General features: G+C 33.3%; 3 protein-coding genes across 3 annotated transcripts in view; 1 reads left to right on the forward strand and 2 right to left on the reverse strand.

Annotated features, from left to right (window-relative positions):
• Positions 1–805: 805 nt before the first annotated feature.
• Positions 806–27902, reverse strand: part of LOC132030917 (translation machinery-associated protein 22-like) — a 102319-nt gene continuing 75222 nt past the window's right edge. The window contains exon 8 of the mRNA XM_059420713.1: positions 806–815. The gene's annotated coding sequence lies outside the window, so the exon portion shown is untranslated. The remainder of the gene's footprint in view (positions 816–27902) is intronic.
• Positions 2004–8141, reverse strand: LOC132030910 (lycopene epsilon cyclase, chloroplastic). Its single transcript, XM_059420702.1, has 11 exons — positions 7655–8141; positions 5923–6094; positions 4960–5095; positions 4753–4863; positions 4558–4660; positions 4008–4151; positions 3828–3935; positions 3645–3741; positions 3433–3558; positions 3210–3342; positions 2004–2411 (listed from the first exon to the last, which is right to left on the reverse strand). The coding sequence occupies exons 1-11, from the start codon at positions 7928–7930 to the stop codon at positions 2246–2248; spliced, it is 1572 nt and encodes a 523-aa protein (XP_059276685.1). The 5' UTR covers positions 7931–8141; the 3' UTR covers positions 2004–2245.
• Positions 15909–27177, forward strand: LOC132030911 (diacylglycerol O-acyltransferase 1). The gene is made up of 16 exons (XM_059420703.1): positions 15909–16355; positions 18912–18992; positions 19788–19861; positions 19947–20022; positions 20255–20322; positions 21096–21219; positions 21390–21476; positions 22315–22416; positions 22500–22636; positions 23817–23898; positions 24017–24037; positions 25359–25421; positions 25937–25984; positions 26118–26180; positions 26346–26399; positions 26516–27177. Exons 1-16 carry the CDS (start codon positions 16053–16055, stop codon positions 26618–26620), a joined length of 1488 nt encoding a protein of 495 aa, XP_059276686.1. The 5' UTR covers positions 15909–16052; the 3' UTR covers positions 26621–27177.

Raw genomic sequence — 27902 nt, forward strand, 5'->3', positions numbered from 1 at the left:
ATTCAAATTCATATATGTTGAAATTGGAAAGTATAAATAAAATAAACTATTATATTCTTTTATTCAAGTTCATATGTACATTTAATAATTGAGGAAGAGGCATGGTATTTGGGGGGGAGATTACTGAGAAGACGTTTAGAACAATTTCGAACGAGATAACTATCTTTATGGTTTCTTGCCAGGATAAAAAAAAGTATAAAGGTTGATGCAGAATGCCGAGAAGTGTTAAAATATTCATTGCATGCTAGGGAAAGGTACATTTTGTTTGTTATTTTGTGTGAAAATTTGAGGTTTTGATTAATTAAAAGAATACGCATGTTGACAAGACGAATTTGTTTCATAAGCTTTATAAATGTCTAATTAGCTTCCTTGTCAGGGGGAGAAGGGTGGAATCATTGGTCTCACAAAGAGATTTTTTATTTCCCTTTTTGCTTTAAATTTATGGTATTGTTTCAGACTTCTTTAATTATTTTGCGATGGAGTTTCATTATTCATATATAGTTGCGTCAGTAAGCCTTTTAGAAAGAGATTCGGCGCCGTATCTTAAAGGAAATCCGGTATTTTTTGAACTTTTCGTAACGGTCAAGTAAATCACAAGGAAGTCCACATCATCATACATTCGAGAAATACACTACTTCAGCCCTCGAATTATGGGAAACAAATTAGAGACAAAAATAGAATATTTTAAAAAGTAAATTATATTTCAATTAATGTGATATACATTTTATAATTAATTAGCTTATTAGTTATTCATATTATTATTTTAGTTAAATATACTAACATAAATTAAACGAGGGTTATAGTTATCAGGGTTATACTTATCATTCAATTTTAATATATATATGTTTTGTTGATAGGGAGATATTTCAAGACTTCTATTTTAAGCTTTTGTTGTTGTGCTGTCGGCCTTACTTCTATTTTGGTTTCACTAAAAATGGTAGTGATGTTTTGATTTGTGTTGTCTTTTAATTTAGTTTTTGAAAATTTTAGTTTCTCAAGATATATATGGCCGGTTTAATTTATAAACTTCTTTGTTTAATCTATCTAATGAAGGAAAAATTAAAGAAGACTTTAAATTTAATTTAAATATAATTCATGATTACTTTCGGACTTATAGTATTGTGTATCACCAAAATTAAATCATAAGTTTAATGAGGTCTTTCATTATCGTGCGAAGCGCGGGTAAGTTCACTAATATCGACAGATAGCAGTATTATGTTCCAAAAGCTCAAATATTTGCAGTAAATTAATCAGAAAGCATATATGCTAGCATAACATTAAACAAAACTATATTTACAAGAACCATTAAATCTGAGCATATATTAACCTACTGGAGAGCATTATTACTATGACCTCATATGCCTTTACAACATTCACCCACATTACAGTACTAGCGAATCCAGAATTTACATTTTATGAGTTCAACATTTAACGTTCTTAATATTGAACCCATTATATCTTAAAAGTTATACGTTTATATCTAGTATTTGTTGCAATTTTAATAAATTTTTATACATACGCAAAAGTACTGAGTTCATATGAATCTGGTAATGAAGGCTACATCCGCCTCTTGCTATTGGGTTGTTGCTAGATTTTATTCCGGGAATGCAACTAAACTTAAAATAAGGTTATCCAAAAGGTTACAAATATTTACGAGAATGCAAGCATCCCGTAATATAATATTCAATGATTGGCATCTTCATGCACACAAATTAATTGGTGCGTCAATACAATGTAGCTCTAGAATATTTTTTTTTTCTCCATAAGTTAGATATTTAAAGTTTGATGTTTAAAGTTGATATAAATGGTAGTTTAGAACATGTCACTCTCCTTCTAGAATTAGAATATTCAACATCAGTATAATGGTCAAACTTAAAGAAGTTAGTGATTGAGGGAATATAAGTAGTCTTGTAGAGTCGACGTTGACAAAAAACTTATCCACACTCAATGCTTATAGGAAGCGCAATGAATGCAAGACATGTGTCTATGAGTTACATATAAACTTATCCACAATCAGTAAAACCATCACTCATTTATTGATGCTAAATAGAGTTCAATGGATCGATACATCTGGACAAAAAGAAGCAGATATAAAATTGAAACTGTGCAACTTATTTAAGCATTTTAACCTAGTGAAAGTGTTATATACAAGGCCTCGTCGCGATTTCTCTTCTGAATCTCAAGTGATGAGGGGCCTCTGTTCTGAAAGAGAACAGATTCAAGAACTATTGTTGGAAGAATTACTTTAAAATGTAAGATAAGTTCTTATCATTGTTGCACCAGTTGGATCAGATAAAAGATGTCTGATTAGGCCTTTTCTCATGTCATTTGGTGCAATGATAAACATGTAGAAGGCAAATAACATGAGGTCTGCTGAGGAAAGACTTGAACCAAGAAATCCCTGCCACATCCTGAAAGAATAACACTTCTCGTTAAGTACTGAAAGATGCGACTTACATACACTGATAGTTTAAAGAATTTTTATGCTATTAGTGTATTTTAATCTGCTAGTAGGATGTTGCGTTCCTTATTTGCTATGTTAGTGATCCAACTTGTTATGAATGGTTACCTTAATTATCTTTCAAGTGATCTGATTTCTCATTAGTAGTGAAATTACAACATTCTCACTATTCAAACCGGAAGTGTCATATTCGAAAAGATTTAACTTATATACACTAACAGTCTAAAGAACTTTTACGCTATTAGTGCATTTTAAACTGTTGTAGGATGTTGCCTTCCTTATTTTCTATGTTACAGATGATCCAACTTATTAGCGTGGAAATGTGTAATGCAGCTGACTATTAATTCAATTTTTGACCATTATTTTCATAACCGTAATAGTGCGAAAAGGAGGCCCAGCTCCAAGTTGTTCAAGAATAGTGGCGTTGAGTTTCTCAACCATTTGACTTAGTATTAGTTACTTCTGTTTCTCGATGGAGCAGGAAGAGGCATAACTTGAACAGTTACATATAGTTATCTATTAGCTTATCAGGTTTGTATATTAGTTATTAGCGTATAGAATTTAAACTCATTCTTGAACATATCATCGAAGATCTATGCTGCTCAGACTCTCCAAAAATGTTACCGCACCTGTGTCGGATCCTCCAAAAATGCACTTTGGAGGATCCAGCATGCACCAGGTCGCATTTTGAAGAGCTGAGCAACATAGTCGAAGATAACGGGGCGATGGAGCAAAGATCAAGCCATACCATTTTGGCACACGGAAGAATGCGCGGAAAAATGACCTTATTCCCTCAATATCCAGCTGTAATATGAGTGCTAATCCAAATAGGAAAAATGATCTTTGTCGTTTTCGTTCTTGTGGCCAAAGGGTGTTCCAAGCTGAAAAATAAGATGAGCTACTTGCTGAGTCCATAAAGGTTTAAGATACTATTGATGCAATCAACAACATTAAAGTTGGATATCATGTACCTTGAGTTGAAATACTTGGAGTACTTGGACTGGTAAGCATGTCCTTGATATTATTTTGTCGTAAAATATTTGCAAGTACGGAGGCGCATTTTGGAGCTTCGGACAGTGATCTAACAACTGAATAACCTGTTTAATGCAGTAGAGGAAGTTTCAAAAGCATTGCATTTAAAGAACAGCACATTAAGAGTAATGTACTTTTGTTCTCTTATTACCTGTGGCTGGATGAACCATGCTAGCAGCAGCACCAAATGCAAGTGTTTTTTGTTCTGTATTTGGCAAGGATCCACCAACCGGTATGTAAGACCATTCCTGCATATAATTTCACTAACGTCATTGGCTGTCATTCTCCAGACTTAAAACAATAACTGCGTCTACTAAAAGATAGATTGGATTACCTCCTCGTAAATTTCTTTAATTCTTACGCCCAGTGTGTTCAATCGTAACATCAGTTTTTTCTTTAACAGATCAAATGGCATTGCATCTTTTGAAGCCAAACAAGTTTCCTGCAGATAGATACTTTTATTAATTACACATCGCCAAGTAGTAAAGTGTGGAGCATGATATCATAAACTAACCTCGAAAAAGACTCGTGTTGGAGACATGGGCATGGCATAGAGAAACGTTGGATATTTAGCTTCTAAAGATTGAGCGTCGTGTGTGACATAGTCTCTATAATCCATGAAAACCATCAGGCTGGGGTCATATGGATTGTTATCGACCTAAAATTTGGAAAACAGAAAATGATAATTGGGAAATGCAGAAAGTTGTTTCTTGAATGTGATTTTTTTTTTTTTATCCAATGAATAGGAAATCTGATTCTAAGTTTACAACAGAAACGAAATAGTCAAATTGAATGCATATATCCGAGACGAGCACCAATTTGTTAGATCGCAAAAATTTGTGAGGGGAGGCCAAAAAAATAAGCAGACACAATTTGTTCACATGAACTTGTGAGGGGGCGTGCTGAAACATTATTAAGTAAATAAATGTGCAATCTCTCCAACACTTGAGTTTTTAGATGATATGGTTACACAATGCAATACACTAATAGTACCATTTAATGTTCTTCTGGTGCATAACATGAAAAACTTCAGAAATGCTCTAGCTTAGATGATATTTCTCTACCTCAACCTCCACTCCATAAGCTGTTTGAACAGAAACTCTTGGACCTCCCAACTCATATTGCAAGAATTTCCCCGAGGCTGCTCCAGACGCGACAGTGACAAACCTGTTATCATAAGTTAGAAACTTCAAAACAAGGAACTAGTTATAAATTTCAAGTCTGAAAAGTGACAATTTGTACAAGCAAACAAACTATACCTGCATGGAATCACAATGTCACCCTCGCACTCTACAAGACTCTGGCCACTTGTGCCCTCAACAATCCTATCCACTTTCGAGTTGAGATATAAAACACCTGCCTCCACACACCTAGGAAGATTAATGTGAATTACACCTTTAAAGAAAATAAAATGATGAAACAATTGTAAATTAATAAATTGATGGAAAAAGTTAAGTGAATTTAACCTTTTGAGTAACTCCTCGTGCAGTAAATGGCGACTAACTCTTCCATAAGCACGGCCAATAAGAATAGGATCAGCATCGTCAAGATATACAATTGTATCCCTCCAAACATGTTCAATGCAGGCTTGAAGCCCAAGATCTGGAAGAAAAAAAAGGCAATATAAGTATATATCCTAAACATCAATTTCGCAGTGGAAGACTAAGTTGAGTATCATAAACCTCAAAACCGATAATGACAGATCCAATGCTCATGCATATAATTAGTTTAAATTGATTCCTCAAATATCAAATCTTCCTGTCCTTGAACAATTGATACCCTGTGACTTGTTTTGAGATACCTCGGGAACAATGATAATGTTTTCCACTCTCTGAACTACTAAAATAAATCACAAATATCCAAATTTCACTTGTGTACACATTTTCTTGTGATTATAATCATACTTTGTTTTCTATAACCCTTTTTAATATTTACTATTAACGATAGTTAAACGTGAGGGTCTATCATTTTAAATCAGATTAAGATAAAGGATCAAATTATGTCTGATAATAAACAATCTCTAGGAATCTCAAGTTGAAAAATTGCTGGAGGAAGAATGAAACAAGTCCTATGTATCTCAACGCGCTTCTCAGTAAACGCCTTTATTATGGATGCTTTGTTTTGCTTCACTTATGAAAGGCCAAGTCGACATAATAGGCATTACGATGCAAAGATCTTTATGTGGAGAAATAGAAGGAACACGTATCATATGTGTAAAATCCAAAAGTCCCACATGAATATTCTACCATAACAGGCGTTCAAGAAACGGTACATGAAATATTAATAAATTTGAAAGAAACCCCTTAGTAATAAGCCAATAATAATCCAATATGCAAAGTCTTATTAAGGTCCAGAAAATAACATGCCCTGTTTCTTGAAAGGAGGTAGACGAAAAGATTATTCATAAAAAACAAAATAAGGATTAATACCTTTGAACTCATCCTCCCAAACACCATAGTTATTTGTGAAAGGAAGATCAGGCCCAACGAGCCCCACGTTCAACCCTAATTTAGCTGACTCTGCGGCAAGAGCAAGACCAGCAGGACCGCAGCCAATAACCACCAAGTCCAGTACAGTTTTTCCAGCTGATATTTGTCGCAACTGCAAGCTGAGATAGTATGATGAACAAAGCACATTGCAGTATAGTTTGCCACAGCATGAGAGGTAAAAGCAAATTGCTACATAGTTGCTGCAACATGATAACTTTCCAGCTTCTTCATTTCTTTCATATTATTATAGAACTCTAACTCACATGGACTTCAATGTGTGGTAATTTGGAAATCGTTTAGTGATCAGCTGCAATCTTCGCTATATGGAAGCTTTTTAACATTAATTATCTGCAAGAACACTTCCATTAACTTCTCTCTTCACAAGTCCTAGTTTTAGAACATGTCTGAAGGTTTAAGAAGTTCAGCACTTCTTTTTGAATTCTCCACAAAAGTTATAATAGAATCTTCATCAACTTACATAGAGCATAAACAAAAGTCATAAAAATAGTAAAGCCAAGACTATTACCAACTCTTTAATTTAAGTCCTAACACCTATCCCTTTAGTTAGAAGCCTGTCATTTGTTCAACACTTTACCGCCTATTCTCCATAAGACCATAAGTCTTATAAGTTAGTTATACTATGATCCTGGTAAAAAATAAACTTCATATTCTATCTAGCAACATGATATGGTCATATATTTGTTGGAGGCCTTCAAAAGCTTGTTATCAAATTTTTTATTCCCACCCAAACCGCATCGTTGATTTTTGTTATAATCCAGGACTTGTATCAGCAGTAATAGTACATTAAAATGCCAAATATGGATTAAAAGAAAAGATGAATTATTTTAATGAAAGATGATTCATTTTACACTGTCATTATATATGTTAAATCATTCCTTAAAGATTTTAACTTCTATATATATACTGACAGTCTAAAAGAAGGAATCTTCACAAAATCGGGTACACTAAAAGATAACTACAGTAACAGTGTGAAATATGTATGATTGATAACCTTGAGAATAAGACTGGTACCCTGCTAAACCAGGTTAAAATACACTGATATTTTAAAATACTGTCAATGTATACTAGTTGAATCCATTTTTAAATAGAGCTTAAGATATGTACTGTCAATATAAAAAAATATTTACACAATCAGACCACTTATAAGCTAATTAGACCTAAAAATATAGTATATAATAGGCAGGCAGTAATTACTCCCTTGGTCCCATAATAAGTGTCATCTTACCCAAAAAAATTATCCCATAATAAGTGTCACCTTAGAAAATCAAGACATAAATTGGCTAGTTTTTTCCAACTCTACCCTTAGACAAAAACTAACAAGTTAAATAACATCTAAATGATGATTCGAAAAACCACACAGTAACTTGGTATTTTTGGATTCTCAATATCAAAGTATTACTACTTGTGCATGCTCTAATCAAGAGAAAAAAGTGTATAGGGGTAATTTAGTAAACTTCATATTGCATTATTAATTTGTTAATATGCGTGTTTTTGGCTAAGGTGATACTTATTATGGGATGGATGGAGTATAAACCTAGTCAAAATTTTAAATAACCTCCTATCACATGTCACAATTAACAAAATGATGTACACTGTTAGTGTCAGTGTATATAACTTAAAATTATTTACATATGGAGATCAAGAAAATCACCTTATCAGAAAGCTTAGACTGCTGATCCATGTCTTTTTTCTGCTGCATTTGTACAAAAACAAGTTGTGAACCACCACCTTTTATATAATCCTCTTCATCAGCAAAATCTTCTTTAACAACTACACTTCCACTACTACTGCTACACTTCACTTGCATATTTATAGGCCATAAATTTTGTTTTTTTCTTGGCATAATTCTCCTCCTTCCTAATGACTTGAATCTCGGACACGTATAAACCGCCATTGCTGCAAAATTTCTAGCTCCAACACACTCCATTTTTTAGTATTAGTGTATATATAAAATCTTTCTCTAGCTCCTTTTTTTTTCAAGATTGTTCAAAATATGAGATTTTCATTCATTCTTTTGGTTTAAAGGGTGTTTGAAAATTGAAAAATCTTGAAGAAATTTTGCAAGAATTGAAACTAAATTTAAAGTGGATTTTGTGAGTTTTGCTTGTTTTTTGGATGGACAAGAGTAGAAAACAAAGAGAATAAGTTATGGATAGGAAGGAGGGAAGTTTTTTGATGATGTGTTCAACTGTCATTTCTCAAAAGGACACGTGGATGGATGTGATTTGCTAGAGTTATTTCGTTTAGACAATAGTTCAGACACTTTTTTTGAATTATTTTTTTGTTACTCCCAATTTTTGTGTCTGATTTTTTGAAGATCTCTAGGAAAAAATTCAAATTTGTCAACAGTGGCGTTTGTTTAAAAAAAAAAAAGTGCTTTTTAAATTTTTTTAATTCAGTTTTAAATATTTTTAACCAAATAGTTGGAAATTTTTTGGTAAGTTTGAAATATTGTTCCAAAATATAAGGCCCAGTTCTTTCATAAGTTATGTCGATATATATATAAAAAATAAAAATAAAAAACTCTTTCTAATAGCATATGTGTTCAATTTCGCATATTTAGTTCTTCTTCATTTATTAATTAGCTAACAGGGTTAATTGGAAGCTCCAATTAAATTAAAAATAATGTAAACTAAATTATTAACTAAGAAAATATTTAGTCAATTAAATACTTCAAGGACATATTTAATTTTTTAATTTTTTTTCTATAATAAATGAGTACATTTGCGTACATCGAGGGACCTACATAAATATCTGTCATAAACTTGCTGCATTAAATGCACGTTGTTCAATTGTTGACCGTCACTTTTAATCCTTGGGTGATTGGTTGGCATGTTAGCTGAGTCGGAGACAGATCAGGATGTGAAGTTTGTAGGTTCGTATCCATCTCAAATTAAAAAATTAATAGGAGTAGTTCATTTCTATTACTCGATCAACCATTGACACTTTATTTAAAAAATATATATAAAAAATATTTTTTAAAAAAATTTTTTTTTATAAAAAATATATATATATTTACGTATATGAAAATCGAAGTAAGTGTTAGAATATATCGGTACATAATGGGTTTCCAAATCACAATTTATATAGATGTACTTATTACTATATTTCTCAATACAAATACAAAATTCCCGTAAAAGTCGGTGGGTTCCCGCAAACCCCCACCTAACACTCTAAATCCGCTCTACGTATGAATTTATAATGAAGGGAATTTATATATATTAATTCATAAGTGTATCTTCTTTAGTAATGAGATGATTATTATGTGAAAATTATTAATGAAAAATAATTTTACGTGAATTACTTACTCATGAATATTTCGTTTGCCTTTAGATATTTGGACTTAACGATTTTAAATATACTAATCCACTAACCTCCAACTCCAATAAGGTATCGGTTGGGTTTAGCGGTTATCGATCGGTCAGCACTGATTTATTTGTTAATCAACAAAGTATATCAACATACTTCTAACCTGAAATGGAACGTTAAAAACTGTAATCAAATTTTGTCTCACAAGAGAGTAAGAAAAAGGTAATAGTGCATGCAAGCATATGCAGCAAGAAGAACACTTGAACATCAATCGCTAGAAATTTTCAATTTGATCAACTTTACACATGTTGCAATACTTGATTAATAAAATTTGATGCAAGTCAATAGTTCGTGGAGCGTATTAGAGCATCAAGCAACATAGATCAAAGTTGACAAAATCTTAGACATCGAGCACATACCCTTTGCACTTTCTTTAAAACAACCATATATTTCCAGTCTAGAAACCAGAATACAACTAGAAGTTTAGAAACATACTGGTATAAATATTAATGCGGAAAAGGGCATAAAATACCCTTGAACTATTGAATTTCGTAAAAATACCCTCCATCCACCTTTGGGGCCTAAAATACCCTTGACGTTAACCTTCGGGGCCTAAAATACCCCCGATGTTAACCTTTGGGGCCTAAAATACCCTTATTTTTAACGGACTCATTTCATTTATTACGTGGCACCCTTTGATTGGTTGACAATTTAATTAACTTAAACTAATTAATCCCCCCATTTAACCCGATCCAACAAATAAAACTCGACCCGCCCCAATTAAATCCCCATTTCACCGTATCAAAAAAAACATACGAACCCAGGTCATTATAAACCATATCAAAAAAATTCACGAACCCATTTCATTACAAATCGTGAACTCAAAGAGAACAAACCATAATTTCTACTCAAATTTTGACATGTTAAGCTCAGTAATGTCCGTATTCATAACGTTTACTAAAACCTTACTTCATATGGTACACAGGTATGGTAATTGGCTTCATAATATCACAACTCATCATAAGCAGTAACAGAAGATGAAGATAAAAGTCATGGAACTGGAAATTCACATAATTTTGGGTGATGCGGTATCATCAGCAAAAATATATATATATCAGAGTCACATAAATAACAAAGCCGGCCAAGAATACAGTTGATATGCAGAGTGAAATGCCGAAAATTATAAATAATTTAGATAAAAAATGAACCATCATAATTGAAGCACCATAATTCACGATTTGTAATGGAATGGGTTCGTGGTTTTTTTTTTATATGGTTTGTAATGACCTGGGTTTGTATGTTTTTTTTAATATGGTGGAATGGGGATTTAATTGGGGCGGGTCGGGTTTTATTTGTTGGATCGGGTTAGATGGGGAGATTAATTAGTTTAAGTTAACTAAATTGTCAACCAATCAAAGGGTGCCACGTAATAAATGAAATGGGTCCATTAAAAATAAGAGTATTTTAGGCCCCAAAGGTTAACGTTAGGGGTATTTTAGGACCCAAAGTTTAACATCAAGGGTATTTTAGGCCCCAAAGGTGGATGGAGGGTATTTTTGCACCAAATTCAGTAGTTCAAGGGTATTTTAGGCCCTTTTCCGATATTAATGTTATAATTCTTAACAGGTTAACGGCTAAAAAGATAAGGAAAATGAGTAAACCACACCCCGGGTCGTTAAGCCTTTACTAGAAAATTTAAACTATTCCCCAACCGTTAATCCGATAAATCGATACTAACAAATCAACAGACATATTTTACGGTTGGGTTATTGATCAGTTAACACCCTATTTAGTTGTACGCGCAACTTAATTCTGACATTAAATATTTCCTTACAGGGCCAATATGGCAAACCAAACCTCCAATTAGTTATACAAACAATTCTATGTTGATATAAAGAAGGTGACACATTTTAAGTGGTTAATTTATCTACGTAATGGACACTTGAGAACACACAGAAAGATTTTCTCAAAATTGCTACCGAAAATATCTAATAGACATATACTTTATGATGTGTTCATGTACTCAATTGAAATAAATCATAATTTAAGTGTCTAAATAAAATTTATTGACAAATTTAAGGAGTTGTTATGCCATTATTCTTTCCTTATACAACAAAGGACGGACCAAACGCTTTAATCCCCTTATCCAAATTTATGTGATATCTTTTGCTTTTTGAAAGTAAAAACTTTGAAGCTATAGGGAATTAGATTAACTCCATAATTAAATATAAAAATTTATATATTTAAAAACTACATTTCTCATATTAATTTGGCGAAAAAATACATCTTTAAAAACCCGTTTGGCCATGAGAATTATTCACTTTTTTCCAGAACCTTTTTTTTTTTTTCATTTTTTTCACTTTATTGTGTTTGGCCATAAAAATCTCAGTTGCTCTCCACTCCAACAATATTGAACATCATGCGCTAAAAAGCCTCTGAAAGAAAAGAAGTAGGTGGGAATTTTGCAATAAAATCATATTTAGAGATGCTATATTTTTTGTGTACACCAGTAAGCCTCCCAGTAGCAGCATTTTGATGGAAATAAACCATAAGTTTTGAGCACTTTATAAGCTGATCTCAAGTATAATTATTATATTTTTCGCACTGGTTATGTTTATTAATTGTTTTTAGATATTGAAGGTATAAATCATATTTCATGTTTTTTAGAAAAAATACATATTTTCATGTTTTTTAGAAAAAATACATATCAACAACTAAATATTATTTACAAAAACTATGACCAAACACAACTCCAACTTTGAAAATTCCAAAAAAAAAGTAATTTTTTTTTTTCTAAACGCCTACTAAGGACAGAGGGAGTACTACATTTTATGCATTCTTATTTAATTGAAACTATATAGAAGCATGGGTTTGCACCCATGCTTCGTCGTCCGTTTTCCACTAAAAAAAAAAAAAAAAAAACGGTGTGGGCGCCAATTAAACATCAACCAATATTTTTTTTTTTAAAAAAGTGTGGGCCCCAACTAAACACTAACCAATATTAAAAAAAAAAAAAAAAATGGAACCCACCATCACCAAACTCACGAAAAAAAAGTGGGCTAAATATTAACAAAATCGAAAGCGATATAAAAAAAATGAATCCCATAATAAAAAAACAAACAATGTCAAAAAAAAAAAAGTGCAGCCCATATTAAAAAATCAAACAATATTTATGTAATTTTCAAAGTATATCATTAAATCAATAATGATGGATTCATTGCTTGCAATGCAGATCAATCCATTAATGCGGAAGAATAAAATTATTATGAAATAGACTTAAAATACTTATATATTAAAATAAGATAGAATTTAATTACTTTTTCATTTTTCCTTACTCTAATAGATGTGAAAAGAGATTAATGTCATAAAAGAAAAAATAATATTAAATGGAGATCAAATAATTAATAAGGTAAATTAGTGAAATTATAATTCTAATTGACGTTTCCTTAAAAAATCGTGCAAAAGAAAACATGACAATTAAAATGAGTTAAACCAAAAATATTTACCAAAAATTAAAAAATAGTAGTTCTTCATTTAAATAGAAAATCAAATTTCTATTTTGTTTCATTTTAAACATGTAAAATTAATATAATAATTTGAATTAGAATTATCCAAATCAAAATTTGATAAAAAATAATAGGTATTGTTTAGGCCCAATCTACATACATTAACAATAGAATATTTTATACCTTTAAATTAATCGAATTAAAATTCAAAGTATCAAATACGATCTTAAATATTCTTTATTGTTTTATACGGAGAGAGGAAAATGGTTTCTAAACTTTTAAATAAGTCTATTAATAAATTTTTGCCAACTTTGTATTCGTAGCAAACACTAATATAATAAAGTTTTGGATACGGACGACAAACTATAATGTTATATTAATCGTGTTTTGAACAATATATATATTACTTTACTACTATATATAGAAGAGCGGTTTATAAGCAAGATCGTCATCCGTCCTTTTGGTCAACTTTTTTATTTAAGAGAAAAAATGACATTTTATACTTTATATTACCAACTCTTTTAAAAAGTAGATAGAAATACTTTATTATATTTCTATTTTTCTACTATATAGAAGCATCGGTTTACCGTTAATCGTCGATCCTCTTAAAAAAAATGCTTACATATAGTTAAAAAAAAAAAAAAGGAAAAAGTGGACCCACCCCTCTCCAAACTCATTAAAAAAAAGGTGGACCCCACCCTCTCCAAACTACGAAAAAAAAAGTGGACTCCATATTAAAAAAAAAAAAAAAAAAAAAACCCCATATATTAAAAAATCAAACAATACTCATGTAATTAAAGTATCCCCATCAAGTTAATAATAGTAGATTCATTCTTTACGTACGTATTAACCCATTGTAATGAAAGAAACGAAATTATTGCACAACAAAAAACATGGACATATTATTGTTTTTCTTCAAAAGGTTTAGTAGGCAAATACATACAATTTCCTTTCTTTTCTTATATTAGCTTTGAGATCTAATTTAGATATTTAATTGCTTTGTATTTCTTTATTCCGCCATGTCATTTATTTGTTATAATTATTAAAATAAATATACTTAAAATATTTATTTGTTATGATTACTAAAATAAATATACTTAAAATATTTATATTTTAAAATAAGATAGAATTTAATTACTTTTTCATTTTTATTCTTACTCTAATAAATGTGAAAAGAGATTAATATCAAATGGAGATCAAATAATGAATAAGGTAAATTAGTCAAATTATAATTCTAATTCACGTTTCCTTAAAAAACCATGCAAAAGACAACATGACAAGTAAAATGAACTAAACCGAAAATATTTACCAAAAATTAAAAAATACATTTCTTCGTTTAAATAGAAAATCAATTTCTACTTTGTTTCATTTTAAACATGTAAAATTAATTTAATAATTTGAACTAGAATTATCCAAATCAAAATTTGATAAAAAATAATAAGTATTTTACACCTTTAAATTAATCGAATTAAAATTGAAAGTATCAATTGATGCTTAAATATTGCTATTTTTTTATTTCAAAGAGAAGAAAATAATTTTTTTTTAAACAAGTCTTCTCTTTTAAAAAGTATTAATGAATTTTTGTAGCAAACATGAATATAATAAAATTTTAGATATGAAGCACAAAACTCATACTTCGTGTATATATATATATATATATATATATATATATATATATATTATCACTATCCAAATACAACTACATATATATAAGGAAGAGGCTCAAATATGCCATCGAACTATCGGAAATGGCTCATTTATCTAGCGTCAATAGTTTGACTCATTTATGCCATCGAACTATCGAAATGGTTCATCCATGCCATTTTTCATTAACGGGGTTTTTACGAATACCGGATATGACACTTGACCTCCGATTAGAGGTCCATGCGTTTAATTAAACCAAACACCAACAGGTGGGTCGGGTTTTAGTTTAATTTAGGATTTAATTTGTGTTGGTTTAATTAAATGAGACGGACCTCTAATTGAAGGCCACGTGTCATATCTGGTATTGTAAAATCGACTTTATTGAAAAATGGCGTACATGGTTTTACAACCAGTTCGATGGCATAAATGAAACTATTGACGAGTGGCAAAATGACCATTTTTCAGCACAAGATATTTGATTATATAATACGTTATAATCATTTATCCTGCATTGACATCTAGTTAATTGACAAAAGCGACCCGCGATTCTTAAGTGGCAGAGTAGCCTTGCTTTTAAATTTTGCCCCTCATATTTGAAATTTTTAAATTTTACCCTTCGGCTAAAACTTCATAGGTTCCGTGTTCGAACCCACGCGCAAATCAAAATTTTAAAAAAAAAATTCGCAAGTTTAATTTATTCTATTTATCTCTTAGAGTAATTTTTTCACGAGAATTAATTAATTTGTGGAAAGTTTCATTACTTATCCTTATGTGATTTCGTAAAGCGATCGATTGATGGCTTGATAATTCGGAGCCGCCGGAAATGTCTTTACGTCATCAGTAGCGACATATTTGTGAAGGAATTATCAAAGTTATCCGATACTTATACTAAATCTACCCATAAGGCATGTGATGCTAAAATTTGTAATTCCTTAACAAAAGTATCTGCGGTCCAGCTCGCGACCCAAACCTTATCTTGCGATTTTTTTTAATTTATGCTTGAGTTAACTTCGACCGTCATGATTTTACGTGGAAGCGTAAAATTGGATAAGAAAAATTAAAGTGATGTGAGGCGTAATTTAAAGATGGAAAGGAGAAATTTAAAGACCACCCAAAAGAAGGGCACTCCGCGCAAAAAAAGCCTTCCAGGAGGGGTTTGTGACTTTGTTCTGGAGTTGCCCATGTGAAACTTCCAACGGCTCTCGCGTGAAGTGGCTCCACATACCCATCCCGCCGTATATGCCTTTTAACAGTATATATTAACAAAACGCGTACGTACAACCAGAAGTAGAATATTCATATCTAGAAAACCGCCTTTTTCAGCACACGTTAATTATCTCCATATCCTCTTGACACAATAATTCGTTACTTATTGTAAGTTGCAGGGTGGCCTTGCTGACACGATCCATTGAGATTCAGCCTTTTATACCTCCAATTGAGGAAAAAGAAAAAATCGCTATTGTTTCTTTTCTTTTTCTCATTTCAAGTTTAATTCGATTCTATTTCGGAGTAGAGTAATTTTTTCACGAGAATTAATTAATTTGTGGAAAGTTTCATTACTTTCTAGTGATTTGGTAAAGCGATCGATTGATGGCGATCAATGGATTGCCGGAGAGTCTTACGTCATCAAGCGACGATAACAACAATCTCCGAAGACGACGTGGCAGTGATGCTAAAGCTGTAGAGGAAGCTTCTAGTAGCTCGGATGATGTAACTAGTGACGTCAATGATCCACGTGGAAGCGTAGGATTGGATACGATGCCTAGTGATGGAAAGGAGAAGGTTGAAAAAGCAAATGAAACGACGCCGTTGAAGTATGCTTATAGAGCGTCAGCGCCAGCTCATCGGAGAAATAAAGAAAGTCCTCTTAGCTCTGCTGCTATTTTTAAACAGGTATATGCTCGTCTTCTTAATTACTCCCTTCGTCCCGTATTAGTTGTCCATATTACTATAACATAAAGGGTCAAAAATGCCGCTGTACTTTCGGAAAAGAACTAAAATATATTCCATTACAAATTTGGATAAAACATTAAAGGTTTCAAATATACCCCTGTCTTAACGAAAGTCTTCAACATAACCCAATTTTATTTTTAAACCCGCTCTATTTAAATCCAACTCAACTAAATAAAAAATGCATATGCTACCAACTTATTCCCAAGTCTACATCTGGAGCCACAAATTTGTAATGGGGATATTTTTAGCTTTTTTCCCAAAGTAGAGGGGCATTTTTTACCCTTTTCCCTTACTATAAATATCCGTCCTAGAATACTTTATCCATTTATAAAATCTAGATAGAATTAATTAAGTTTTTTCTACTTTGCCCTTAACATTAATTGTTTTCTAAAGTAATCAATATTGATTAGAGAATAATTTATTGGATAGAGATAAGGGTAATGTTGTAAAAGTACTCTTTTATTTATTATTTCTTAAAAGGCTTGTAAAAGAAAAGTGGATAAGTAATGTGGGACGAAAGGAGTACAATAGGATAAAATCAAAGTTATAATGGCATGTATGTTTTGAATATGAGGTTATTTTTAGAGATAATGGTCAAAAGTATGCACTATCTCTTTTTCGCGAGATTTACACCTTAATTATCAACTATTCCTTTTTTCGACCTGAACTATCACCATCTTTGTATTAAAACACACCTCGAAGCAGATTAAGCGAACTATCCATTGTTCCCTTTTCCTACCTGAACTAACACACTTGAAACTAGCACTTTTTCGCGAGTTTCACACCCTAAGTATCAGTTGTTCCCTTTTCCTCCCTTTTCCTGCTTGAACTATCATCATCTATGTATTAAAAAACACCTAGGTTGAGTAGATGGTGATAGTTCATGTAGGAAAAGGGAACAACCGGTAGTTAGCCTCATCAGCTTCGAGGTTTGTTTTAATATATAGATGGTGATAGGTAAGATAGGAAAAGGGAACAACTCATAATTGGGGTGTGAAACTTGCAAAAAAGTGATATTCAGGTGTGTTTTGACCATTAACTCTTTTTTTTTTGGTTGAATTCAACTAAAGGAAGGCCATTAAAAGGTAGTACTCCCTTTGTTTCACTTTCTTTGTCATAATTTATTTGACACAGTTTACTATATAAGAAAGATTTTTGAAACTTATGGTCTAAAACATGTCATTGCATTTATGTGGTTGTAAAAGCTTCTCATCAAGGAAATATAGGTATGTGGTTCTCTTTTTGGAATGAACTAACAAGGAACTACTGTCAAACAAAGTGAAATGGAAGGAGTAAATAGGGAAAAGTCAAAGTTAGAATGGGATGTAAGTTCTGAATATGAGGTACTTTCTGATCGTTTTGTTCATTACACCACTCGCTAAGCAAGGATTGAAATCTTTTAGCTATGTGATTGGTTGTTGATTTGGGATTCAGAAAAAGATAGTGGTTCCGTTCAGCAGACTCCTGTTGTCTTCTAACCTCTAGCTCCAAAATTCTTAAGAATATCTTCCCACATTTTAAATAAAATATGTGTTAGGTTCTAGTAAGTATCGGAGTACCATAATGCTGAGTAATCAGGTGAAAAAGGAGTAATATGGTATTATGAGTCGCAGTTGGGTGTGCGACAGAAGCCAACTTGTTCAGAGAAAACTTTTGCAAGGATGAAATTTTCTACTAGAAAGGATAAAGTGTGCACCAATGGAAATATTTTGTTTTTTTTTAATTTTTTTTTTTTTTTTTTTTTTACATATGTACTTCAAGCAATAACTACCTCCATATTAGTTGGAAATTTATAGTGGTGTCAGCAGGCTTGCTATTGCTGGGAGCTGCAAACTACCTTGAGTGTACTCAATTTGATCTCATGAAGCAAGGCCTTTAAATCAAAATCTCAGAAACCTATATTTTGTTCTCGTTTCTTTGTCCAAGTTCTTTTGGGTGTCAAAACGATTACTCTAGGATTACCCAAAAGGTACGCCAGTCGCTGCCAATGAGCATCTTAATAACAGCTATTGTTACCGTTATCAGAGAGCAAAGAAATTTTGTTAAAAGGGTGGGTAACGACCCTGCATGATGGAGGAAGATGTCATTTAAATTGAAGCCCAGTAGCTATGATTTTGAGGACAAGATATGTGGAATAGATGATTAGTTGATGCGACATTTGGTTTGATTACAAACAGGAGCTTTTGCTGGCAGTTGAATTTATAATGTTGTATGCCTATGTACTGTGCTTAATTTATGGGTGGAAAAACAGTAGGTGACTTGGCGTGAATAGAGTTGGCATATACTGTCTTATTACATTATAAGTGTTTACTAATATTTCATAAACTAACCAAGACAGTGGAAGTTAACTTCTGGTGTAGAATCTTAAATTTGTGTTATTTGGAGTTGCATTTCAGGTGTCTTGCGAGTGATATTTAGCATAGTTAGTCTGAGTTTTCTATAAATAAGTGGTTTTAGATCTCTTTTTTCTAATTTAGTTTGTGCATCTTGTTGTAGAGTCATGCTGGCCTACTCAATCTCTGTATAGTGGTGCTTATTGCTGTAAACGGCAGGCTGATTATCGAAAATTTGATGAAGGTACATTTCTTTCTCTAATGTCAGTCCTCTGTTCCATTTGGCTAGGCAGTGGAAACCTTCCCAATGTATGGTTCATATTTAGTGCATCAAACTATCCCTCTTAGGGGTGGCAATGTGACTGGACGAACAAAGTGAAATAGCTTAGAATTTTAATGTTTTTATTAAAAAACAATTGAAAGAAATCATAGCGTATGTTCTCTGAGGCCCTACGTGTTTTCATTGCATGTTGATGAATACATATTTGATTAAACATTTAGTGAGGAACCCATATCACGATTTCAGGATGCTATGTTCGTGGAAGTCTTGGAGAATTTCCACCCTTAGATCTACTGGGAAAAATGAAATTTGATAAAATATCAGCTTCACCTTCTTCCCAAAGTGCTATGCTGTTGCTGGACGATTGTGGTGTCAAAATCCAACTAGTTACTATGAAAATCTGGAAAGGGAAGTGGGGAGAATGGGTTTTGGAAGAATCTGATGGAATGAGAACTTGTCACTTGCAATCAGAATCATGAATTTTAGGGATTTTTAAAAATAGAAAAATGTCAGAAAAGTTGGCGGGGGAAGGTGGAGAGGGACAACGTGAGAAGACATATTATCATGGGAAAAAAGCAAGTGGGGCGTAACGGGCCTAAAAGGTGGAAGCTTCATCCCGTTTGAACCTGCCCAACTTGCCTAATTGCTGTCGCTAATCCCTGTGACGTTTTAGCAGCAATAGCGCTATAAGATATGACTATATTCAGAGGATTCTCAGTATTCATGTTGTACATGACAGTCTCTTGACTACTGTTGCAGTATGGCTGGTTAATTGGGTCAGGCTTCTGGAGTAGTTCAACGTCCGTAAGAGATTGGCCACTTCTGTTGTGCTGGTAGTGTTCTTAAGGTCTTTTCCTATCTGGATTTTATGCTGACTGTGCCGAAATAAAATATTAAATTTTTTTGACGTGCTTGCAGTCTTAGTCTCCCAATTTTCCCTCTCGCTGCTTTTCTTGTTGAGAAGCTGGCACAGAAGAAGTATATGACTGAACATGTAAGTCAGAGTAACCTCTTATTTTCTTCCCTTCCTCTTATGTTAATCCTTCATATCATGAAAAGTGACTGCTCAGACATGGACTGAATAGTCACAGTCGTCAAGAAGGTTTACACCGGAATAATTCTGGCTCTTGTGACTTGTCTGGTGTTCGCACTCTTTGAACTGATGTTACCTTTTATTGTTGTTTGACTTTAAGTTTAGCAAGTAACTTTTCTAACTGATCTTGCAGGCAGTTGTCACTCTTCACATAATTATAACAACAGCTGCCATTCTGTATCCGGTTTTGGTCATCCTCAGGTTTGTTCTCAACTTCTAATGCTGTCGTCACGAAACTTTGATAAATACATCATCCTAAGAAGGTGCTAAGCCAGACTTCACTGGCGGTATGTGTGTATGTGTTGTAACATTTAGGCATTGTTATGGTAGAAATGGTGAATGTTAGATGCCACTATTATCTGAGTTTTATAAGTTGTTGCTTGTGAACTAATTTGATTTCTAAGTTGGATTTTCGGTTAAGAGATCCATTTTAAATATTAACCTGTTGCGTATGTGGATTGTGAACGAAACTTTATAGATGAATTAGACTAGAAAATTAGGAAGGTAGTAAAAGAAAATTAATCATTGATCTGAACTAGAAATATGTTGCATGCCACGATGTCCATATGGACAAGGGCACAAGTGAATCATTGCCAATTCAGAGATTTCATTGTTGAACTTAAATTGACATGGTTTTACTTCATATATTTCGACGAATTGCAGCTTTTTAACTCTTTCGTCCATTTAATTGACATGATTGTGCGTAGAAATATGAATTGTCCGTTACATGTACATAATTTTATTTTTTCTTCATTGCTCTTTTCTACACTATAGCTAGCGATTGCCTAACGTCTGATAGGAGCTTGGTGCTTTTCTAATCTCTTGCCTTTGATTACACTGGGTATGAGAGCCGCTAGTAAACTCAGTTGAAATTTAAATAATGAGGAGAGAATCTTAAATATGTTTCCAAACTCTATTTTCTTGCTAATATACATTAAAAAATTACTGAGTCAAAGGATTTTTAACTTTCACAGGTGTGATTCTGCTTTCCTATCGGGTAACACACTGATGCTGTTTGTTTGCATTGTGTGGATGAAACTGGTTTCTTATGCACATACAAGTTATGATATGAGACAGCTTGCGAAGTCTGTGGATAAGGTATGACTAGTTTATTTCTTTGTTGTGGATCCAGAAAATCTGATCTTGATTAAGGCCTCTCCGGAAAATTTTCTAGACAAACCAACTTTTCTATTTGAACTCTGGTACTCTTGCCGGTATTTTGCTCATCTGAGATGATGTCTCAAATATAAAATTTTAATTGTTTTCAGGGTGAAAAGTCAGAAATCAACTACTCTTACAATGTTAGTTTCAAGAGTTTGGCTTACTTCATGGTTGCTCCTACATTATGTTATCAGGTAGGATCAGTTGACCCTTCCGAAGTTGTTGTCAGTGATTTCATCCCCTGGAAGAGTACTCACTACAAGTGCATTACAGATCAGCATGTTTGTTTCTCTAGATTCACCAAGATTTCATATAGATAACTCTGTCAAGCAATTTAGTTCGATGTTTGAAAAATTCAATTATGTTCTGTTTTCTGCCGAGTCTGCACGAATTTTAAAGAGATTGTAGGTATTTTGATACTACTACCTTCCATGTGATTTTAGTGGCATGTAGAACTGTTTCCAGAATTGTCTCTCTGCTAATAATTAGGGAGACTATGCTTTAGACCATTTTTCCTCTTCAAGTTTGTACTCTGAAGCATGTCCTGCCCTTAAGTATTCTCATGCACGTTAAATGGTGAAGCAATTGGATGTTAAAACTTCAAATTTTACTAGAAAGATTAAATTGGAGCATCAAATATTGCTATGGTCTTTGGACATTTTCCAGTCACGTGCAGATTTTCTTATGGAGGTGTATGAAATACACTACAAGCGAACGTAAGCAGATCAGTATACTTTTTTTTTATATACAGATAACAGATCTGCTTATGTTTGCAAGTACTTGTATTTCATACTGTGTAATAATTGAATGTAGTCTGCAAAGATGCAATGGGGCTACAGTTCGTGAATACTACAATTGAGGCCCCTCCAGTATTTTCCCAGTGGATTGTAGTCCCATTCCTTTCATAGTAATTGCAAATCAATTATCATCAGTAATTTAGAACGAAAAATTTATTAACTTTTTTACCAACTCTCTCAACTGTTTGTTTCATCAACTCATTAGTTTTTGGTTATGTTTATTCTGTTTCTGAAGCTTAGCTATCCTCGCTCCGAATGCATTCGGAAGGGTTGGCTGGCGCGCCAACTCATCAAGCTGGTAATTTTTACAGGACTCATGGGATTTATGATTGAACAGGTAACTTCTTTTTAGCTTGATAGTTCAATGTGCCTTCACTCCCTGGCAAAGTAAATTATATTAACCTTTGCATCTTAATGCAGTATATTAACCCAATTGTGCAAAGCTCACAACACCCGTTGAAAGGGGACCTTTTATATGCGATCGAGAGGGTATTGAGGCTTTCGGTTCCAACTTTATATGTCTGGCTCTGCATGTTCTACTGCCTTTTCCATCTTTGGTATGTCCTCTAAATTTGATACAAGTTTAGTATGCTTATGAAATTTATTTGTAGTGGCTTTCTTGCCATATTTTGGATGTTCCAATCTTATTTGCGAGGTATTTATATTTTATAGTAAAACAAGTGTTAGGAATATTTTTGCTCTGTATTCGTCATCATGCTTTCCAGTTTTTCATTTAAAATATATTTATCTAAAATATTCTGTGTCACTTATTAACCATTTTAAGAGCAAATCACATTATACTTGAACTGGATTATGTAACTGCTACGAGTACCGAGTAGAGCTGTAGAAGGGGAGAAAAACTGGAGACCAGAAGGTGCAAAATGGGATGGGAGGTGCTTAATGGGCCTGGATGATTTTTATTCAGTAACGTTATCTTCCTCCTTGAGATCTAACCAAAGACCAACACATCGGTAGCTGCCTGTTAAATGCCAAAGCTGAAGTTTGAATAGGTATACTATAAGACTGGAGAAAAAATTTCCTGCAAAAGATGAGTGTGCATTTAAGTTGTGAATAATGCTAATTATTAAGATTGTTGATTCGCATTAGAACTCATACCCAATCGGGTTTTGGAATTATGTTTTCTTCGTCAAAGGCCAAAATGTTTGCACTAACTTTTGTGTTTTTATGTTAGTGATGTAACTGCTTTTATGAGATTCAAGGTTATTATTTCATCTTCTATCAAGGTTTTGAAACAACCTCCCTACCTTCCAAGTTGGGGGCAAGGTCTGCGTACACTTTACCCTCCTCAGACCCCACATTGTGGGATTCAACTGGGTATGTTGTTGTTGTTGTAGTAAAATAAAAGTAATCCATCCATCCAGTCCAGTTCATGATATCACCATGGTGAATCTATAGAGCCCATTTTGGATCAAGATCGAATCTATGAAGTCCATAAAGACTTCATTGGGACAAGAGTTTATCTGTTTTCTGTACTCCTAGTAATGAATCTCGTGTTAGATTATGAGAAGCTTCGCATTTCAGGAGGAAACACCAGGAGTTATTCTGTTATATCTGAATAACTACTAAATTATGGATCATTTCATTTATGGATTATGTGTTCGAGCATTGCTACATAATGAGTTTTATTTACATAATACATCTCTTTCTAAGCGAAATAGGCTTGCAGAACTTACTGCAACAGAATGAGCTCTATTTACATTGTACATCTCTTTGTAGGCTAAATATACTTGCGGAACTTCTGCGATTTGGGGATCGGGAGTTCTACAAAGATTGGTGGAATGCAAAAACTATTGATGAGGTAGATTAGAATATCACACTGCCTTGTTTCTTTTTTGCTTCTGCATCCCAACAATTTCAGAGCTGGTTTCTCATTTATTTCTTTTTTGGGGTTGCACCATTGTGGCTGCTGATATCAGTATTGGAGACTCTGGAATATGGTGAGTAATTTTACCTGTTTTTTATGTCATAGCCTAATTTTTTTATGCGTGCAAAAAGTATGCGTTTGTCTTCGTTACCTAGAACTGGAACTTTCAGAAGGCTATTGATGTTTCAGTCTTGTGATAAATGGCGTTACAGCTTCTATTTTCGTCATGTTCGGATTGCTCAGGTTGGCATTGGGTAAATTTTGCGTAGGACAAGTGGATGTCATAGTGTCTAGCTTGATTTTGGGCATATGTGAACCTATTATAAGAGACGTCTTCCCTGTTTCCAGTTGTCTGCTCTTGAGAAGACTTGAACGGTTGGACACCAATGAAGGATGAAAGTGGTAGTCCGGAATAATCTTGCAAGACGAGAACCCGAGGCAGGGTGGGGGTGGGGTGTTGTGTTGGGTTATGCACTTATTTGGCCACCGAGTATGTTGGTAAAAGAGTGTTTCCATATATGGCTATGCACATATGTGGCCCGTGAGCACATTAAGAATACTTGCTTGTGTGCGTACCATGTCTGCTGAGGCAGGACGAAAATGGTCTTTTCTTGCTTGAGAGTGGTTCTTTCAGTAAATGTGATGATTGGAAAATGTTTGCTTTTCCAGCTCTCTGGTCCTTTTTCTCACTTTTACCTTTCCTGATAAAATGTGATTCCTTATAAGCCTCAGGCCAATAGGAATTACTTTCATGGCCGTAGTGAGTTACTTAATATAAGCTTTAGCAGAATGATCTGCCGTTTAACTATGAAGATGACATAAATTTGTATCCTTGTCTAATTTCTGCATGTAGCTAGAAAAAGTTGTTGAAAATTGGTGTGATATGTAATAAATAAATGTAGGATACATGAAAAAAGATAGTAGAGGAGGGATAACAGTCACATTGATAAGTGTGGAAATTGTTAGATAGCATTACTGTTCACTATAAATTGAAGAGTATTTAGTAAAAAGGTCTGGATTTTATAAATTAAACAGCTGATTCAAGTCCTAGATATTCTCTATGATTTTCAAAACAAATGTAAACAGTTTCAAAAGTGAACTTTAAGATTATATTTCAAAGCTGAAAGGTAAACCAAACACTTAAGCACAAGATTGAAATGGGACAATAGAGATTGTTCAAATCTCCAGATAAGTGAATAACCTTAACCTGGTATTTTCTGGACACATAATATTACTATGTCTAGATGCTCCACTGTTGGTAGATGCAATTCTTATCCAGGGGAAACTGGTATAGAGGGATAAATTGTCTTTGTATGCACTTGTTTCGGTTTGGTTTGGTCTTTGTGAAACATTTTTTTGGACATTAGTAACACAAGCGTCGGTGACAATTGCAGCCTGTACATAAGTGGATGGTTCGTCACATTTATTTCCCATGCTTAAGGAATGGCATACCTAAGGTACTTTCGGAGTTCTCTTCATTCTAGATTCTAATTTGATTTGGAATTATCTTCTGTCTGCTTAATTTCTCATCTTTTGTGCGCAATTAGTATCTTAAAATATAGTCAATATGGAAGTTGACACGTTAATATTCATTATCTGGCTGTGCAGCAATCTGTATGCACTTACTTGATTGTGTATTTACACTGCTCTTTGTCACAAAACATGAATACTAATAGTGCTTTAACCTCTCATCCTAGATGGTTTCTCTAATTACCCAATTTCTAATTTAAAACCCGGAAGATTACATTTGAGATTCGACCTGATGAAGTTCTTTTTTGGGTCGACATTTTGCTTCATATCTTTCATGTCATTATTTTCATCTGTCAGATAGTTTGATTTTAAGTATAAAAGCACCGGTTTGCTGCTTCGGATGCTTTTTCCATTTTATACTTTTAAGAAGTTTTGACCTTACAATTTGTATACTAGACCTTATTTTAATGATAGCTTAATTGCCACTTGATTCTTGGTGCAGGGAGTTGCAATGGTGATTTCTTTCTTTATATCTGCTGTTTTCCACGAGGTATATGGTTTCTGTTCCCATCCATCTTATATTTTACACCAAGTGTGGTTATATACAGCCTATAAAAACAAACAACTACAATTATGCCTCAATAAAATGACTGGCTTTAGATGACTTGTTTTGTTATCTACAGCTGTGTATTGCTGTTCCTTGTCGGCTATTCAAGTTTTGGGCGTTCCTAGGAATCATGTTTCAGGTAACGGTTTTAACATGTGTGTGTGTATAATATATATATATATATATATAGATAGATAAAATTAGAAAGGAGCTCTAGTCATAAAATAGTAACACTCGAGCGAGGGACTTGTGTCTTCATTGACGGTACAAGTATTGACATGTTGTGATGTTTTTCTCTGAGCAGGTTCCCTTGGTCATATTCACGAACTTCTTGCAAAACAAGTTCAAAAACTCAAATGTATGTCTTTCCGCCTTGATGTCATGACCTTAATATGATTTATTCTCTTTTTACTGGTATATTTGTGTAAAAAATCGATCAAAGATACGACATTTATAATATGGGAACTGTTTCAGGTGGGCAACATGACATTCTGGTGCATTTTCTGCATTGTTGGTCAACCAATGTGCGTGCTTTTGTATTACCACGATGTGATGAACAGAAATGGTAGTGCAAGTTAAGCTTCATCGCAGACTATTTTGTTGGACGAAAGAGTGTTCCATCTTTAATTTGAACCGTCTTAAGTGCTAAGCTAGTCTCCTAGACGGACATCAGTAACAACTGCTTCAATTCCTATTGACAAGGAATTCCTGATGGTTTACTTATCATGCTGAAAAGGAGAAAATTCTGCTTTGAATGTAACACGGGGGAATTGAACAGAATTTTTGCTTTGTATAGTTGTGTTGTATCTTTCTATTAATATTACAGAAATGTATATCATTCTGTTTTGGCAATAAACTGTGTAGTATTACCATACCAACGAAATGAAGTACAACCTAAAAGCATCCAGGACCTTAACCACCTTCTATGAAGGTTATTTCAGCCTCTAGACCTCAAGAAAAAACCAACAGCCTAATGACAAAGCTTCCATATCAAGTATGAACACTTTCTTGCCATTCTAGATCTGCTTAACCAGCTTATCCTTTCCTTAATTTAATTTTTTATCTGTATGTATATCATTCTTGGTTGAGGTAAATGTAATAGCTCAAGATAGAAAGTCTCGCAACGGTAAACCTTGCTGTTAGTCTTCGAAATTTCCCTTTCTTATGTCACATGCACAATGGTCGATATATGGTTTACACACACTTCTTGTCGTACATGTTTATTACACGGGCGTACGTATTATTGCTACTACTCTTTTGCATCATAAATTGATTAATGTAGCTGCTTATGAAGACTTATAAAACGACAGGAGAACATGAGTATTCAAATTTATCATGTTTTGTTTGTTAATGTTTTTATGAGATTAGATATTACACTGCAAAGTTTCGACTGTAAGGAAAAACAATAAAATGTGTTCTATCAAAGTTCAAATTAACAGAAGTGTTTATCAAGGTTATCAGGGTCTTGCTCCTTTTTATGAAATAAAAAAAAGTCTCGTCTCACGACGTTTCAGTTATAGAGGCACGAAATAATTTTCTCATTTAACTTCTTCCTCCACCTTGGAAATACCATCATTACAGTTGACGTGACCAAAAATAGATAAAACCAATGGTAATTGACTGGATAATAACTCCTAGAGAACTCAAAACTAAGTCCACATTTAAACAATAGGTCGAAGAAATTCAAAAAATTTATGCTTCTGCAATATGGAAGACTTGAGATCCAATTCATATAACGAGTCAAGACTCCAACTAGAAAATTTCACTTATGTTGCTAGTGGAACTCATGTCAACCAAAGTGGAATTCACAAACTCAGATGCAACAGTACTATTTCATATGTGTCTAACAATAACCAGAATA

Source organism: Lycium ferocissimum, chromosome 9, assembly GCF_029784015.1.
Source record: "Lycium ferocissimum isolate CSIRO_LF1 chromosome 9, AGI_CSIRO_Lferr_CH_V1, whole genome shotgun sequence".
Lineage (NCBI taxonomy): Eukaryota > Viridiplantae > Streptophyta > Magnoliopsida > Solanales > Solanaceae > Lycium > Lycium ferocissimum.